General features: G+C 42.8%; 1 protein-coding gene across 1 annotated transcript in view; it reads left to right on the top strand.

The window, feature by feature from the left end:
• MARVELD2 (MARVEL domain containing 2) overlaps window positions 1–19,941 on the top strand; it is a 34,917-nt gene that overhangs the window by 11,370 nt on the left and 3,606 nt on the right. Inside the window, exons 4-6 of the mRNA XM_088443776.1 lie at window positions 3,057–3,208; window positions 3,859–4,030; window positions 16,408–16,458. Of these exons, the coding sequence (XP_088299902.1) occupies window positions 3,057–3,208; window positions 3,859–4,030; window positions 16,408–16,458 (375 nt within the window). The remainder of the gene's footprint in view (window positions 1–3,056; window positions 3,209–3,858; window positions 4,031–16,407; window positions 16,459–19,941) is intronic.

The following is a 19,941-nucleotide window of genomic DNA, read 5'->3' as shown; positions in this document are numbered from 1 at the left end:
CAACAGTGCAGGGGGAGGTGGGTGGGATCGATGTGGAATGTAACCCAGTCAGTACTAAACATGCTTATTCTTGTTCACCTAATGTCTAACTGAGTGCATACAGATTGTGGACAGTGGTTTGAGATGGTGCTAGTACCAAATCTACACAGAAGAGACATTTATGTTCTGTATATGGCAAGGCTGGCCGCCACATCCTGGACATACGCATTCATGACATAAAGATTCAAAACACGGTGAAGTTTTTTTGTTTCAGTTAAAGGTTGCTAACTTTTGCGCTGTTGTTTTTTGTATTTTTATTTTTTTTGCTACAGAAGAAACATTTATCAAAATGCACCGCTTCATTAATGCTGAAGTACCTTTCTCTTGTGTAACTAAAGCTGCAGCACATGGTATAGACAAGTGCTAATCTGCACCAAAATGTTAGCAACCAAGGAGACCTTTGATATTATTGTTTAAACTGCTCTCAGTAGATTAAAGCTAGGTGCTGATTGGTTGCTTTTGGTTTTCATACAGTCTCAAACCTTTTGAGCAATGTTGGTAAATAACCTGCAATATTTTAAGGATGACTTTATTAAATTCGAAAACCACCAATTGCACCAGTGTCATCGATGTTTATCCACTTGTACTTGATGAAGAAATCCTACATCGCCAAAGTATAAACACTTGTAGTTCTGCAAAACGCTTACAATATCGGAATAATCTCCCTAAACATCTTCTTGTCTAGTTATCTGTGAGGCCTGTGGTGACTTGTATTTCCATCTTCACTCTTTATTTATTTATTTTTATTTACTAACAGTTTCTTGTATAGCGCAGCATATTTCGTTGGGGTATTAACAGACAGATCTATAGCATACCTCCCAACGTTTGTTGGGAGGGAGGCGGGACATGCGCACGCCGAAGGTGGTCTGATGACACGCCCCCGTTTACATTACTAATGGGGCATGCCCAGCATCTCCGAGATGCTGGGCAGCCCCCGGGCTTCCCCCCGTACTCTGAATAGATGCTGTGCGCCGGCGAGCTCAGGGAGGACAGAAACTTCCAGTGGAGCAGAAGGGCAGTGTGTACTTATTATTGGGCAACTGTTCAGCTGCAATTTCCTCATTCATATGAGGGTAGGCTCTAGCTTTAGGCGCATATGTCACTAGGAGAAAAAGTGATTGTTCAAAGGACACTAGGAGCTGTAATTGGGAATCAGGCTAGTATTCCCAGCAAGTGTCATTGGCATATGGTAATCACCCCTAACCCCTAAGGTACTCATTCTGTTTAAAGGTAGTATAAGCTAGTTCTGAGTATTACCATTAAGGGATCTAAGGCACTACACGTCTTGAACATATATATTTTTTTAAATTCTGATCTTATACATATGCAGGAGAAGGTAGCCTCCCCCTTACCATGCTTTAGAGCAGTAGTTCTCAATCATTTCCCACCTGGGCAGCTCATTTGCAATATTTGTAACCAGTAATGTATTTTACCTAGGGTCTGCAGGGTTGCAGCCCCCCAGTAAAATCTGCTACTTCCGTGAGCCAGTGAAAGCTGCTGCTCTGCCTTTTGGGCAGCCCTACACAGCTTCTTGGGGGCGTAGCTGATGCAGCTCTTAGAAGCCGATGCAGTCCCTAGAAGCTGGTATTATGCGCATGCGCGGTGCCAACACCCCCTGTGCACATGTGCCGGTGCCTGCCAGTTTCATTGCGCAGGGCCGGGACCCAGCCAGCCGCACCAGCAATGGCAGCCCCCCTCATGCAAAAGGGTAGGAGCTGCTGCTGTTTGTAAGCCCAACATTTGCAAATCGATACACTTGTAATGAATATAGTTGCTATTAGATAAAATGTTTAAGCGCCGCTATATATAAATGCAATAAATGTGTTGCGTATAAACAGGATTAAAAAAATAACATTACAAAAGAGAATGAATTGAACCTATATTTCTCACATACTACTGCAATGTATGAAAAAAAATAAAATAATAATTATCAATAACACTATTGTCATCATATGCTTTATTATACAGCCATACAGGGATAGAGGTTTTTTATATTAGGGTCCTTCTGTGATGCACAGGGATAGAAATCCCTTGGACACGCTTTCCTTGTGTGTCTAATTATCTCATGGATGTCTCTCCTTCTGTCCGCCAGTACAGAAATGTTTTAGGTACCCCAGGTTGAGAACCACCACTGTACTTTACAGTAAGAATGATTTTTAAGGTGCCCCAAACAGACTAAACCTTCCACATACCATCAGGATTGTATATTTATTTATATTCTATAATCTGAAATGTATTATGACATTTGAAAGTCTTTCACTGCACATATAGATTTTTCTATCTTTTATTCTCTTAAGCTGGGTACATATTAGACGATATGTCCGATCCCGCTTATTAGAGCGACATATCGGATACATCGTCTATGGTGTACCCATGATATGAGCGCTCCTGCATGTTGCTAGCAACATCGACTATCAGCCCTGCTGTCTACCCCATCTGTGTCACACCTGTTTGTGTGCCCCTCCCTTTTAGAATGTAAGCTCTTACGAGCAGGGCCCTCTACCCTCTTGTGCTTCTCCTTACTTGACTTTCATTTACTTCTTACTCCCCACTAGGGCACCTAACACTTGGTTGCTTTGCTCTGTTGCTTAACTGGGTGTTATGGTTGCTAATGTAGCAATGTATATTATCCTTGTCCTCATCCTGTATTGTATTGTACTGTAAGTCACTGGTCAACCTATTTGTTTATGTACTTTGTAAGGAGCTGCGGAACACTTGTGGCGCCATATAAATAAATGATAATATTAATTTTGCAGGGCCGAGTGTGTACCTAGCATTACTTTATTCTATTACTTTTCAAACTGCCTGGTTTGATTCATATGTTAAACACAATAAGAAAACGACTGGATTATTGATACCCCAAATCTAACCATGTTTTTTTAATGCGCTTGGAACCGTTACAAGATTTTCTTAGTATGACTTTAGTACTGTAAAGTAATTTTACATGCCATTGTATCTGAATATGGTAAACATCAATGTATTCTTTGTATGTAACTTTGCTGCACTCTGTCTTTTAGCGGGATGTGTCTGCTGGTAATGACCGTTCAGTGCGTGATGCGCCAGTACAGCAAAGGGTTAACAAAGTGTCTGAGATGAGACCAGAGCTCATTAGTGGCTATATTCCAGCAGGACATATACCAAAACCCATTGTGATGCCAGACTATGTGGCGTGAGTATTGACTTTTCCACCTCATGATATTAATTTATTGGCTGGGACATGTCTCCCTACAAAATTTCCGAATTATACTGTGTATGTATGTATGTATGTATGTATGTGTGTGTGTGTGTGTGTATGTATGTATGTATGTATGATCTTTTCCCCCATTTCTCTACAAGTCCTACTCTATCACTCAGAATTATAAACATGGCACACCATTTAAATAAAAAAAAATCATACATGCTCTGCACTCGCCTAATCACACTCCAAATAGTATTTAATTTGAAGTTTTAATATTTGGTTCCAAAATATTGCAATAACTTGTCATGCCGGCCAAAGACGTCAAAGTCTTCCCTTCTGGCCAGTCCTAACACTGACTCCCAAAAAAATGAGAATTGTTTGTTCTGCATTATGTACCACCAGGTAATACACAGATTTTACACACATACATGCGTACATACATACATACGCTGTGGTGTCACAACGGTGCCTCCCCCAGGGCCCTGCACGACAGCAGGGCTATGTATTTAGCAAATGTTGCTAAAGGACGTGTAAACCTAGAAATAAAAGCCTTGTTGAAGGTGACAACCTCCTTTTAAATCTATAAAATATACAACCTTTATGACCTATCTTATTAAGTTTTGTTTGACTTTATTTTGCAGGAAATACCAGGTAATAAAATCGGATGATGAGCGAGATCGATATAAAGCGGTGTTTAATGACCAGTATTCTGAGTACAAAGAGCTGTCGGCTGAGGTACAAGCAGTCTTAAAAAAGTTCAGTGAGCTGGACACAATGATGAGTAAATTACCAAGAAACCCAGACAATGAGCAGGTGAGTAATGTCTCACTAGTGGCAGATAATCATTGACAACACTTATGTAATTTCTGCTCCTCTCCACGCATTCATTTTCTTGTCATTTTTTTCCCTCTATCTTGAGCAAGAGCTGAAGCCTTACTAAGCCACTCAGAGTACAAGATGTTGTTACAGGCACAATAAAGGGTCACTCCACTCACAAAGGTGTTGCCTTATTAAAATCAATCCATTCTCAATTAAAATCAATATAACTTACTAGAATCTCACCCTTGCCAGGCCTGCCCCTGGCTCCGGCACTTGTTCCAGGTACCCTAAAAGCCAAATGCAGGTGCTATGGGGTAACAATGGTGCCAACACCAGGGGCCTGCACGACAGCCCTAGTTACAACTCTGCTTTTGATACTTGAAATAGGATTTCTTCTCCTCCTATTCTAGCCCCCCCCCCCCTGTCATATCTCTCAGATAGCAATGCTGGGTACATATCAGACGATATTTCGGTGATCCGACGGATAGATTCGTCAAAATGGGCTAATGTGTATGCTCTCTCGGCCCGTGCGCGCTCCCCTTTGGTTGTTAGTCGCATCGTCAGGTCCAGCCCTACATGCAGCTTATTCTGACAATGCAACTGACAACCCCATGCAATGGGATGTGTACCGGCCACCCAATATGTCGTCCCGTCGCCCGTGCGGTCGTCCGTCGCATCGCTGGGTACACACATTAAGTGTGTACCCAGCTTAAGACACAGCTAGTAGGCTGTTCAACCGTTTCATTTCCACAACTGCAGTCTGTTGTCTGACTGGGTACCTGGAAGAGCAGAATTGGAAAGGAAAGGAGTGAGTGAGAAAACATGCATTTTCACAATTCACTTGAGGCCCTTGTACTAGCTCTTGCTTGAACTGAACCAAGTTTAAGGACTGTTTTCCAATCGCTTATAATAAATCCCCTGGGGTTATAAAATGCATAAGACAGAAATCTGGGACACAACTATATATTGACAAATTGTTTCTCAATACTTTGCTTACAGTATGTCAGTATCTGTATCTCTCCTACAGACCTAGCTGCACTGCAATATAGGTTACTGTGTTCCATCCTTTTGTTAAACATTTAATCAGACTGGGACTTGTCTCCATGTTATGAATGTGGGAGAGTGTTTGTAGTAGGGATGTGCAGGCTCGGTTCTACTCGGTTCCGTTCGTTTTTTTTTACCGAATCTTATTGGCTATCCAAAACTTGTGACAGCTGAAACCCAATAAGATTCGGGAAAAAAAACCGAACGGAACCGAGTAGAACCAAGCCTGCACATCCCTAGTTTGTAGTAATGTTGTGATCTCTACGGCCTAAAGGGGCAGATGTACTAAGCTCTGGAAAGTGATAAACTACTAACCAATCAGCTCCTAAATTCATTTTTCAAACACAGCTTGTAACATGGCAGTTATGATCGAAGTGTCTGGTAGCTTCTCTCTTTCTAAAGCTTAGTACATCTCACCAAATTCCTTATTCTTTTCAGGCTTCATCTTCACTGGTTGCACCAATCCTCTTGACATTCTCAGCAAAAATCGTGACCCTTCTTCCCAGCAACTTTCTATCCCTGTGGTCTCTACATAAAAACAAACTAAGGGAATATTTGTCCATTATCTTTTTCATTAAGCTAAGAATAAATACACCCACACCTTTTAAATAAACTTTATTTGAACATCCTACACACTCCCATAATACCCCTTGTTGAAAAAATATTAATACAGAATGAATTTCATTTTTGTAATTCCGCATAATCCAACATAAACTGTGCATTTAACCCACCAGTCCCATGAAGAAAAAAAATAAACACTTCCTTCCACTACACAAAAATATGAAGAACAAATATATAACCAAGTAGAAAAAGGAGGGGGGTTAAAACCCCTATTGTTCCTCAGCACACTGAATTCTACTTGCAACAATATATGAAGACTATATGGTACAGAAATTCAGAGATCTTAGTTGCATGCATTTGCAAATACATGGGAGGCTGCTAGTCCACGTCACGGCTTCTCTGTCACTAGCAGTCCCTAACACTAAGGGTTTCACGTCCGGGGCGCAGAGCACCCCAAGAAAACGTCCAGCCAAGGACCCCCCCCAGAGCATCACATGAAAAATGGAAAAGGAGTGACAGTGCAGCGTAAAGTATAGATGTGTGCGAGTAGTTAATAAGTGTTGAAAAAGGGGTTAAAATATATGTGAAAAAATTACATGAATAAAAAACAAACATAAAAGGTGATGTGAAAAGTAACTATGTGTATTAAGTGGTGATGCCCTGAGGAGGCCCAGCCAGAGCAGCCTCGGGGGCCCTAACGCAAAACGCTCACCCCAAATGTAGTATATACCAATTATAAGGCCTAATGATAAAGGCACATATAAATTTTGTCAAATGTATGGCCTCATGATAAAGGCACATACATAAATGCATCCAAATTGAGAGCCAGCTTACCTGGGAGTCACCCCTGGGAACTCCAACTAGCACTACTAGAACCAGCATGCCCTGCTAATGCTGGCTCATTCATGTATGTAGGCCTTATAATTGGTATTTATTACATTTTGGGTGAGCATTGGGGCGTAGGGCACCCGAGGCTGTTAATTTTCGCATCACCTTTTATGTTTGTATTTTATTCATGTAATTTTTTCACATATTTTAACCCCTTTTTCAACACTTATTAACTATTCGCACACATCTATACTTTACACTGCTCTGTCACTCTTTTTCCATTTTTTGTGTGATGCCCTGGGGGGGTCCTGGGCTGGACATTTTTTAGGGTGTTCTGCGCCCCGGACATGAAACCCTTAGTGTTAGGGACTGCTAGTGACAGAGAAGCCGTGATGTGGCCTAGCAGCCTCCCATGTATTTGCAAATGCATGCAACTAATATCTCTGAATTTCTATTACCATATAGTGTTCATATATTGTTGCAAGTATAATTCAGTGTGCTGAGAAACGATAGGGGGTTAAAACCCCCTCCTTTTTCTACTTGGTATGACCCCTCCCTTTCATGCACCTGAAAAGTACTGCTAGATTGATTGAGCAGCTGCCATTTTTTTTAACCAAGCAGGATGTTATACAACACAGGTGACCTGTGACTTTCCTGTTATTGTGGAACTACGAAGTCCATGATTCTCCATGTGCTGGGACTTGTGGATCTACACCAGCTGGACAGCAACATGTGACCTGGTGTTCTCCCATTATTGTACATGCCCACATTCACTGGATGATGATAGTTTAAACAAAAACAAAAAAAGTGCAGGACAGCTATAACCTTAAACAGCGCTTCCCAAAATCTGTCCTCACAGCCCCCTTATAGTGCAGGTTTTAAGGATATAAATGCTTGAGCACAGATGGGTAAATGGAAATGAGTGAGGTACCTGTCACTTGCACTCAAGCATGGATACCCTTAAATTCAGGACTGTTGTAAGGATTTGGGAGGGATTTGAGAACCAAGTTTGGTAAACTCTGATGTGAAATAAACAACTGAGCGGTCTTCTATCTTTTTTTTTAATTTATTTATTTTTTTTACTGCAGCCCTGAATTGGAGTGTGGCAACTTTGGGGGAGTTGTATTATATTGTCACGTATCGTACTGCTAAGGCTCTCCCCTCCTCTTATTGAGGCAAAATAGGAAACCATAACGCTGACATGTATTAACATCTTGGCCACCAGCGTGAGGGAGAGAGAACTCTCCCCTCCGGTGATCCCTGGATGTCCTGTAGTGCATCATCCTAGTGCTGATTTGCTGCGTCTTACCTTCCGGACTTGCCTCAATGCTTCTACATGCAAGATCTTGCTAATATCGTGACCTCTTGTGCGCAGACAGACCGCTGTTACATGAAAAAACGATAAGCCACAAAAGTGCTCATCATCTGCACGATTTTTGTCGATATTTGGAATGTCGACAACAGAAGGTTGACATGTTCTGAATGTCGATATGGTCATTGGACATGTATTTAGGTCACCCTGGTTAAATGATTGACACATTCAATATGTCGACATTTAACATGCCAACTCAAAAAATGTCAACATTTGTATTTATTTTAGCTTAAACCTAACCCTAAAAATCTTAAAAAAAAAAACATACGTCAACATTTTTGTGTCAACGTGCTAAATGTCGACCTTTTGAATGTGTTGACCATTTAATCATGTCGACCTAAATACCTGTCAACATATTGGTGGTTGACCTAATGACCATGTCGAACCGGCCGACCGGATACCCATACAATAGTATGGTGACAATAAAATTTTTAGATGTTTTCAGATACTGTAGAGAAAGGTGCCTTTCTCTACATTTTCTGCTTTCATACATGTGGATGTTCAGTGAAGTGTCAAGTTGCTCTGGTGATGGCGCATTTCACTTATCACCTGTTTGTACATCTCTCCTTTTGTTTTTATGTCATATTAAGTGCTTTAGATGTCACAGCTGATGTGCTTCCAGTGTTACCAGGAAGCTCTGTCTGCTTTTCACTGCTGAGAGTGTTAGGTTGTTGTCCTCTTCTGGCCGTAAGCTTATGGCATTATGAAATGTGATACTATCTCTGTAATTAACTCATTTCATGGTAATGCCCCAGGCAATATATATGAATAGATTTTGTAAAACGTGACAGACATCTAATAGAGTTAAGTATAGCATACAATACCAAATATTCAAAGGGATAATCCCATGTAAAATGCAATTTTTCTACTTCAGGGTCCATAGAAGGTCCACAGGAAACCTTGAGGGTATAGGTGATGGCGGGCACCACGCAGTTAAATGTTTCTCCCAGGATGCAATGGGGCCTCCCTATATACCCTGCTCCTGGGCTGGAGGCTCCTCAGTTTCGTTTGGAGCACGGCCGGAGTCGGGTCACTGTATCGCAGTGGGGCTGTTGCTAACAGCCCCTGAAAATTTTAACTTTTTTTATAAGTGAGGTTAGCGCGAACAGTCCAGTGGAAGTTCGCACTGCCGCATCATCACCCCGCTGGTGCTGAGACGCCGGTACTGATCCGTGCCTCTCGGCGGGCCTCAGGGGTCTTGGCTAGCAGGGACCCTGGAGGATCCCAGGACTGTGACCGGACGCTACGGGGTGCAGGTAAGCGACACGCGCCGCGATGATGTGTGCCGAGTCGCAGTCTTTTTGTTGGGGGACACCCTGGGGATGACAGCAAGTGTGGCCAGGCACTGAGTCCTGCGTCTACACTGAGCCACCTGGGACTGGAGTTTTGCTATCCCTGTACCTATTCTGAGCCATAGCACTGGTGTTGTGCGGGTGCGGCATAAGTCGCAAGCTGAGACGCAGTCTGTTATTAAGTTATCCTCTTCACTATGTCTGGCAGTGAGAGTGATATGACTAATTTAACCCCTATTAAACTGCTCTGTAAAAAATGCACAGCAGTGTTAGGGGCGGGGGACATGGCCTCTGAGCAGTTATGTTTCTGGTGTTACACTGCCCCGGGTCCTTCTGAGGCTTCTGCCGCTCAGCAGAAGCCGCCATGGGAGTGCTTTGCAAAAGCACTAACAACCATTGCAAGGCGTTTAGCAGGCCCTCCTATTTGTCCACAGTTCAGTTTTCAACAACAGCACCCTTTGCCAGCGCAGAACCTGCTGCTACCACCTACATCTTCACAGGTGTTGCCCCCTCAGTGGGTTAATACAGTTCCTGCTGACGCACCTATCAGCAGACCAGCTAAGAGGGTTTTGCTATCGTCGCAATCTACTGTATGGGATGATGATTATGTGTCATCTGATGATGGACTGCTGAGTCTGACTCTAAGCCACCTCCTCTGGAGGCAGGGATCAAGTCTAAAATATATGTTCCAGGGCTAATACAAGCTGTAAAGGCAGCCCTGATCATTGAAGAGGGTGAGCCTCCTGCGCCTAAATCTAGGCATGCATATTTCATGGAAAAAAAGGTGACACAGGCTACATTCTCATTGTCTGACCAATTGGTGAATCACTTGGAAGTAGCTTGGAAAACGCCTGGAAAGCTGCATCAACCGCAGAAGCGTCTAGTCTCTGCTTACCCTTTTGCTGAGAATTATTTTTCCAAATGGGTGGATTCCCATGTCACGCGTTTGGTAAGAAGCGCACGCTTCCTATGCCTTCCATGTCGTCCCTGAAGGATGTTACAGATAGGAAGGTAGAGGTATGCCTTAAATCTGTTTTATTCCCTTTCGGGGGCTGCGTGCAGACCAGCTTTGGCCAGTTGCTGGGTGGCTCGGGCCATGGAATGCTGGGCTAACAGCCTTGAAACATCCTTAGCCTCTAATGCTACCAGGGAGCAGCTGAATCTTGTGGGAAACCTCAGAGATTCTGCTACCTATATAAATGAGCTGATGTGAGCGAACACCATACTTTTGTTTTTTTTTGTTTACCTATATAAATTAGGCAGCTTTGGAAATTGTAATACTAGAAAAATACACCTGCTTCTTGATAAAGCCGTGCAGCATGGGGAAACGCGTCGGAGGTTAAGGTGTTTCCCAACTTGGAGGTTTATTCACTACCTGTCACACAGCCATTTATCGGCCAGCGTATTGAAGCAAGTATCTCACCCACAGAACCGCCTGGCGTACACAGCTTCTGTGTGGATTCACGCAAGCGGTCCGGTGTACCTGACCATGTGGAATCATCTTCCACCTGTAGCCGGGCCTTCTCCTCACACCTGGGAATCGCAGGATCCGTGGTGCTCCATCTCTCAGTCGGAGCCTGACACGGAGGTATACTCCGCAGTCCTTGTGCTTTTTTACAGACCGGAGTCTACCAGCGGATACCAATGTAGTGAGTTCTTTGAAGTTATGCTCATACATTTTCAACAAACATCATATTTCAACTGCGGACCCACCTGTTAATGTGGAGATTTATATTTTCAAAGGAACATTAATTACCTCACCGGCATATGTGATCTCTAGCCCCCCATGTCCAGCTATAAGGATTAACACCTTTGACTTTTATTTAAATATTTTCCTGATATTTATTTGTTGCTTTTTTGTTTTTTTCTCAATACTCTATCACACCTATTTTTATGATATATATGTGACCCATACATACTCCCGGGAGTAATTGCTATTAACTTATGGTATTAATTTATGTTTAATAAACATTGTGTTATTTTAAACTTGTCTGTCAATATACTCTGTGGTCTAGCGCCTTGCAGTATTTTTCTAGTATTACAGTTTGTGTATTGGAGGTAGGCATTCTCCAATACTGCTAATTGGCAGCAAGACCACTTGAGTTATATCCATCACAGGTCTATAGGGGCGCCCAGGTTTTTTCTGTGTAAAACCAGCTTTGGAAATTGGCCTACTAAATACCAGGGTTTCTTCGGCGGCCATTGCGGCTCGCTGCTCTCTGTGGCTCCGTTCTTGGAGAGCTGATGCGGAATCCAAGAAGGGGTTGGAATGTTTGCCTTATGACGGTAAAGTCTTGTTTGGCCCTGATTTGGACAAGATCGGCTCCAACTTCTTCAGGGGCTCGGACTCCGTCCTTTCGGACCTATCAGGCCCCAGGTAAGGCTAGAACTCAGTCCTTTCCCAGGCCATCCACCGCCTAAAAAGCAGCCTTGGAGTACCAGACGTCCGGTTGCCACACCTGATGACTAGCCCTCCGCTTGACGGGACGGGCTTCCTCCTCGGGGACCCCAAGGTGGGAGGCTGACTTCTTCAGTTTGCCCAGTACTGGTGTCAGACTACCACGGATTCCTGGGTGAGGTAAGTGGTCTCTCTGGGGTACGCCCTTTCCTTCTGCAGAAGGCCTCCCCATCAATTCTTTTGCACGGGGCTTCCAAAAAACGTGGACAGAGATTTGGCTATTCAACAGGTGGAACAATCCATGCTACAGGCAGGAGTCATTGTACCGTTCCCGATGTCCCAAAGAGGAACAGGGTATTATTCCAGCCTTTTTCTAGTCCAGAAGCCAAACTGTTCTTACTGTCCTATTCTCAATCTCAGGTCCCTGAACAAATTTCTCAGGGTACCCAGGTTCAGGATGGAAAGTCTACACTCAGTTATACTGGCTATGGAACCTGGGGATTTTATGGTGTCTGGATATCCAGGATGCATTCCTGCATATTCCAATTACTTCAACTCGCCAACGTTTTCTCAGGTTTGCTTTGTCACAACAGCATTTCCATTTTCAGGCTCTACTGTTTGGCCTTGCAACTGACCTCAGGTATTTACAAAGGTCATGGCGGTAATGGCAGCCTATCTGTGGCTGCAGAGGATACGCCTTGTTACCATACCTGGACAACCTCTTACTGCTAGCAGGGTCTCCAGAGGTCCTTCACCACCGCTTGCAGCTAACTATATTTGTCCTCACTGATTCCGTCTCAAAGGATGCTCCATCTGGGAGTGCTGTTGGATTCACAACAGCAGAGGATTTTTCTGACAGCTGAGAAGATCTGGACTTTGCAGATGCGATGCAGTTGCTGGGATCTATGGTGTCAGTGCTCGACATGGTAGAGTATGCCCAGTTTCATTCCCGGCCTCTGCAGAAATCGATCCTCTCCAAATGGAACGGATTACCCCATCATATATTCGGACTCAATTGATGGTGCTCTCTGGAGATGCACCTGTCGTTGACTTGGTGGCTACAGATGGCTCACCTCAACAAGGGGCGTCCCTTTTGGATCTCGGACTGGGTCCTTCTGACGACGGATGCCAGTCTTCGGGGTTGGGGCGCAGTGACGGGTCCACACTCCTTTCAGGGAAGGTGGACCGCAGAGGAATCTGCGCTTCCAATCAATATATTGGAACTGTGGTCAGTTTTCAGGGCTCTGCAGCAAGCCAGGCTGTTGCTTCACGGAAAATCCGTGCTAGTACAGTCAGACAATGCCACGACAATGGCTTATCTAAACCATCAAGGAGGAACTCGAAGTCAGGCGGCAATGACAGAGGTGTCACGCATTCTGACTTTGGTGAAAGGCCATCTACCAGCCATATCGACGGTGTTCATTTCGGGTGAGCTGAATTGGGAAGCCGACTTCCTCAGCCATCACGACATGCATCCCGGAGAATTGTCTCTCCACCAAGAAGTGTTTCAGCTCTTAGTGGACAGGTGAGGCCTTCCAGGCGTGGCCCTCATGGCCTCTCGGCTAAATCCCAAGCTTCCACAGTACGGGTCCAGGACAAGAGACGCCGAAGCTCTCTTGGTGGACGCTCTGTCAGTCAGGTGGACCGTCCAGTTTGTGTACCTGTTTCCTCCAATCTCCCTTTTTCCTCGTGTTCTTCGAAAATTCAAACAAGAGGGAGGCACAGTCCTACTGGTGGCTCCAGCATGCCCCGACATCCATGGTACTCAGATCTTTGGAGTCTCTCCATCGACACTCCATTGCTGTTGGCTCCACCAGGATCTAGGTCATCTATCTTTGATGGCTCTTGAGACATCCCTCCTAAAGGCCAAGGGGTTTTCCAGCTCTGTAGTTAATACGATGCTCAGAGCAAGAAAACCTGCCTCTGCCAGGATTTACCACAGGGTGTGGCATACCTACTTTGAATGGTGTCATCCTCAAAGTTATGACCCCCAGGTGTTTAGGATAGCCAGAGTGTTGGCTTTCCTGCAGGCGGGTTTAGACCTTGGTCTCCGCCTTGCTACACTGAAGGTCCATATTTTGTCCCTTTCAGTATGGTTCCAGAGAAGGATTGCACTCCTTCTTGACATCCCCACTTTTCTGCAGGGGGTCCTTCGTATCCAGCCTCCCTTTGTCCCTACAGTAGCGCTTTGGAATTTGGCTGTTGTCCTTTAAAGCTCTCCAGACCCCTCCCTTTGAATCACTGGGCTCAGTGGATCTCAAATGGCTTACTGCCAAGACTTTGTTTTTCTTCTGGCCATTGCTTCCGCCAGAAGAGTTTCTGATTTAGGGGCTCTCTTGTCGTTCCTCTAGTTTTTCACAGGGACAGGGCAGTGCTTTGAACTCTTCCTGGGTTCCTTCATAAGGTGGTTTCTAGTTTCCACATCAATGAAGAAATTGGGCCGGCCTTTAATTCCCCAGACCTCTCGGCTGGGGAGGCCTCATTAGATGTGGTACGTGCCCTCAGGATTTAAGTGGATCGTACCACTTCTCTCCGGAAATTGGACTCCTTGTTCTTTCTTTATGCTTTCCACAAGAGAGGATGGCCAGCCAATAAAAATTTTTTGGCTAGATGGCTTCGCATGACTATCTCTGAGGCTTACATTCATGAGGGCCTTCCAGTCCCGCCCTCTGTTACTGCTCATTCTACTCTGTCTGTGGGTCCTTCGTGGGCAGCTAGTTGTGGTGCCTCGGCTGCACAGCTTTGTAAGACGGCCACATGGTCTTCTATCCAGACACTTTTGAGGTATTATGCCTTTGATGCCTTTGCCACTCAGGATGCTTCCTTCGGGTGGCGGATTCTCCTCTCTGCACAGGAGCGTCCTTCTATAGACCCTGAGGCAGAAAACTAGAAATATGGTAAGAACTTATCTTTTATCTTTTTTTCTACGAGGTCCATAGGGTCCACAGGGTGCCCGCCATGACGCATCTGTGCTTCAGATGGGCTTCACTTTGGTCACCTGTTTCCTGTCTCCTTCTGTGTGAGAATGTGATTCTAGTGTGTTCCAGATTTTCTTCTCTCTCTTTTGTCATCCTCCGGCCTTTGGCTTGCTTCGTAATTGAGAAGGCTACGGCCCGGGGGCGGGGTATAGAGGGAGGCCCTGTTGAATCCTAGGAGAAAAATTTAACTGCGTGGTGCCCGGATGTCTTCGCCATCACCTTTACCCCATGGTTTCCTGTGGACCCTATGGACCTTGTAGAAAAAAAGATAACAAAGGTAAGTTCTTACCATATCTCTAGTTTTATTCTACACACCACCTACCAGTGTTGCAGTGTTCTTGTAAATGAGTAATATTCAGAAGAACCCATTGTTCACCATGCACTCCGTGCAGTTAAGTGTCTGTGTCGGTTTGTAGTGTGGATCTGCCCTATTTGTCAGTGCCTGTAATAGAAGCTGACACAATGTTTGTTTTGATTTGAACTGTTCCTAATTATCCAGGATAAGAAGTTCTGTTAGTCAGATGGAGTTCTGTTAGTTGGACGGAGGGAAGAATGTTTAGTAAAATGTGCATTTAAAGTGGTGATGGCATTTAATATATGTAGAAGTAAAAACAATTACAGAAAATGTTCTAGATGTTGTGACAGTAGACACTGAGTGGGGCGACTGTACTGTACATTACACATGTTCTGAACAAGGGTAATACTTTTGCTGTATTCATTAGTAGAAAAGTATTTTTGTAAGCAGAGCCACCTAGGTGTGAATCAGTAACCTATAAAGGGATTGTATATTTCTGGTGCAGTGTGATCCCTGATCTAGATTGCTTAGAGCACATAATGACATGATGATCAAGTACAGTCTCATAAACGCTCTTCACAACAGAGGGCGAAGGTGGCGATTCTACTCTGCTGTCACACCCTCCCAAGAAGGGAAGTGATGCTTAATTTCAGATTACTTCTAAAAACAGTTTGTAATAGCTGGAATCAGGTTGTCTATGCTCTTTTCTATATATGTAGATTTTTAAAACTATTTTTTATTTATACTGTACATACTTTTAATGTATACTTTCCAAATTTAAATTATATATATAAATGTGTAACAGTTTTTTTTTTTTTTTTAAACAGATGTTGCAAGGAGAAGTGCCTTAGCGGCAGCTTGGTGCTTCAGAAGTGCTAGTCATGCCCCTGTCTGGCATTTTCACTCCCCCATTGTGACATTGCCATGCACCCTATTCTGATTTGTGGCTTTTTTCTTAAAATACAGCTCAGTACAGCCTTATTTATGGCTTACATTAATCAGAGTGAAAGCATCTGAGGAATGCCTAAATAACATGCAACAGTTTTGATACTTTCTCTTGTCCTATTTTGTAAATGTATTTTTTTTTGTTACATTTAGACATAGTGCACATGTACATTTATTTTCTTAGAATCTGAGCCAGGCAAGTTGAAATCCTGTTACAACATCTGCATGGGTCTACATTTGAAACGTGAAGGAACTACAGGTGGAGGCAGGGAAGAGTTACCCAAGAACTGCTAGGATTATAGTTGTGGTCAGAGGAATTTTATTTTAGCAAAAAAATTGGGTGGGACAGTGTGCACAAATGACTTTTGGATACTGGCATTTGAGAGCGATAGTAACCCATTTATCCAGCGGCACTCATCTTGGAACTACAAACAAGGAGAGCATATTGTTATTACTATTCTGGAGTATTTAGCATAGACTTTAAAAGAAACTAATGATAGTTTTCTTAGTGCATTTGCCTGGTCCATGTGCATTGTACAGCCTTCCTGTTTGGAATACTGGTGCTGTAGTACACAAAGTGCCATCAAGCAACAATTAACAGACTTTTATTTGTTTTTGGAGACCGTTATTAAATTACCACTCTGTCTGTATTTTCTAGGAATATGACCGGATTTCAAGGGTTCTGCAGGAATATAAGAAGAAAAAGAATGTGAGTGTTTTATTCTGTGTATATAGAACCTACAGTCGAAACCTGGATTACCCAGGGTAAACGAGGGGAGAGGTTGAAATTATGGTTAATCCAAAAATACATGTACATTACCTACTTTTATTGTACTTCTAATAGAATAAAGTATGCAGGGCTGCACGCTATAAATAACGTCTAGCTGGGCGGTGTGTGTTACTAGTAGAGATGAGTGGTTCAGTTCTACTCTGTTCTTTACGCCGAAGTGCAAGTTTGGATTTATCTTATTAGCTATCCAAAACATATGATAGCCACATAGCCAATAAGATTCTGTTTTTCTGATCCGAATGTCACCGAGTAGAACCGAAACGATCATCTCTAGTTACTAGTACAGTATTTATACACTGCAATACAAGGGAGGATTACAAATCTATATATTTCTATATGCCCAGCTAGCCAGCATCACTATTAATTTGATACCGGCTAATCTGGCTTCTACTGTGATTGCAAAACATTTGTCACTGTTTTGTCACATTTTCTTGGGAATAGAATACAGATTATTGAAGTCTAGTAAATACATTTTTGTTCTATATAGAACATGATGTTAACCAATCCTGTAGTTGATACATTTTTTTCTTTACAGCTTTTTAAGGGATCGTGAAACATGCATTTTTAATAACTTTTGCTCATGCAGTGTCCAGCCCTGTTGCAAGGACAGCAATCCGCTCTGAGAAGCATGCAGACTTTCTAAGCTGAATTGTTGTCACTGCTCAGTGCTTACGATATGCATGACTTCTAAATAAAGCAGGCTGGTGTTCCTGTGCTGGCATAATGCAGTGATTGCCTAACACCGAGCATCATTTAGGTATATTCACTGCATCTTTTTACGACCTGTCATCTCTTGCTTATTTGTTTGCGCTAAATTTCTAAGGGGCCATGTATAAAACCTGTAGCCAAGCAGATTATCAGAATGACAACAGAAGCACTTAGGACCTCATTTAATAATCACATTGGATGCGCACCACAAATTCCTCTTGAATTTTCAATAGTTCACCTAGACAGACAGCCCAGCGCACTTCAGAGCTGGTGCAAAAAGATCTAATGTCAATCAGGGAACTCCCCTACAAATGTGCGCCTCATCTCTGCTCTCCAACTTCATACTGCACAATTACCTGGAGCGTTATAGCTTTGCCCCTAACCAGAATCTTGGGGGGGGGGTCTGCTTTTTGCAATTTTCTTTCTTAGGGCTCTATCGGAAGCAACTGCGAGCAGGAGGACCAAAGTCAAACCACAATCACAGACCCAGCCCTACCTGTCCTGACAAAGAAAATATGATTGTTGTATTTTTTCTAACTTCTACCCATTGAAAATGACATGCAGTGACAAGAAAATGTTTGAGTTCTTTGGCATTACCTGGATTTCTGCAGAAAATTGGATTTTTAGCAATCTAACTCACAAGACTAGATAAACAGTCATCTTAAACTAATAACACAAACAATTATACGTTTTGATGTGTTTATTGAGCGCACTGTGTAAGCATTCAGTGCTGGGTGGAATAAGCATGTGAACCCTTGGATCTAATAACTGCATGACCTTCCTTTTGGCAGAAATAACCTCTGCCACAAATTTCCTGTAGCTGCGGATCAGACCTGCACAATGGGCTGGAGGAATTGTGGATCATTCTTCCTTGCAACTTGGTTTCAGTTTAGCAATATTCTTGGGATGCCTGGTGTGTCCCGCTTTCTTCAGGTCATGCCACATCATCTCATTGCTAATTGTATTCTGTAGATGCCGTTCAGTTGTTGATTTAATACTGTGTTTTGGGCTGTTATTCTGTTGCATCACCCAACTTCTTTTGAGCTTTAGTTGGCAGACATCTGGCCTTACATTTTGCAAAATGCCTTGATAAATTTTGGGATTATTGTTTTTCTTACAATGAGCGCAAGCGGTGCAGGTCCTGAGGCAGCAAAGTAGACCCAAACCATGATTCTCCCTCCACCACTCTTTACTGTTGGGATGAAGTTTGGCACTGGTGAGCTGTGCCTTTTTTTTTTACACGCAGTGTCGTGTGTTCCTTCCAAACACCTCCACTTTCATTTCACATGTACCAGAACATTTTGCCAGTAACGCTGTGGGACATCCAGATGCCATTTAGCAAGCTTCAGACAAGCATCAATATATATATATATATATATTTTTGGACAGCAGTGGCTTCGTCTGTGCTGTCTTTCCCTGAGTACCAATCTTGTTCAGTGTTTTACATATTTAAGAGTTAGATATGTAAATTTGCAGAGATTATGGAGTCTATTTTCTAAGCAGTGGTAGGAGACAGAGTGAAAAGTGATAAGGTGCCAGACAATCAGCTCCCAACTGTCATCTCACAGGCTGTGTTTGGGAGCTGATTGGCTGGCACCTTATCACTTTTCACTCTGTCTCCTAACACTGCTTAGTAAACAGACCCCTATAACTCTAAAGCTGACACTCTGGGAATATATATATATATTTTTTTTAAAACAATTTTTATTAGCATTGTAAGAGCATTCATAACAACAACAAAAAAGTTTGCACATAATATACAAAAGTACAATCAATCTCAGTTCTGAAAATTCAAAATAGAAAATATGATAAAATATATTCAGATACTATAATAAAAGCGTAACAAATAGTGCAATTACTTCGAAAAATATAATTCCAATACCATCTTTTAAATTATATATCAACCAAATAGAGAAAAAGAAAAACAGAAATTAGAGAAAAAAAAAAATGAAGTTACTTTTTTTTTTTTTAACGAGTTTATTTGTAGATTTTACAGAAGTAAAATAATACAATACATAATCCAATAAAGAGGTATATGGAATAATCAGATCGACAAAAACAATATGATATCATGTTAGCACATATATCAACAATCCAATCTGATTAGAATAAACATATAGAGCAATACAAAATATTGGAAAATATACATGGAAAGCAGGACTACGTTGGGGGTAGAGAGATGAAAAAGAAAAATAAAGAGAAGGAAAGAAGAGAAAGGAGGGGAAAAATATGTTGGAGGGGACATGGGAATTAAAGAGGAGACCGAGTCCGGAATTCAACAATTAATAGGTAAAATATAATCATTAAAGTAGAAGGTTTGAAAAGCCTGAGGGTAGAGATCCATGTGGTGTGGTGTTATTATAGAGAAACCAGTCACCCCAAACTATAAGAAACTTATGGGAGGTGTTATGGAGATAAGCTGAGATCTTCTCCATGGCCGCCACATGCCAGATTTTATTTATGAGTTGTTGGCGAGGAGGAGGGTTGATATCTTTCCAGTGCTTTGCAACTAAACATCGAGCTGCGTTTAGGATATGTGAGGAAAGCTTATCAGCATGTGGATTGAGGCCCTCAAGTGGACAGCCAAGGAGGAAGGACCAGGGAGATTTAGTCAGTGGAATTTTTAGTATGTCCAAAAGGAGGACAGCAACCTCATCCCAAAACTTTGCTATCTTAGGACATGACCACCAAATG

This window comes from Taudactylus pleione, unplaced genomic scaffold, assembly GCF_031769625.1.
Source record: "Taudactylus pleione unplaced genomic scaffold, aTauple2 ptg000333l, whole genome shotgun sequence".
NCBI lineage: Eukaryota > Metazoa > Chordata > Amphibia > Anura > Myobatrachidae > Taudactylus > Taudactylus pleione.
This window is presented reverse-complemented; position numbering and strand designations above follow the sequence as displayed.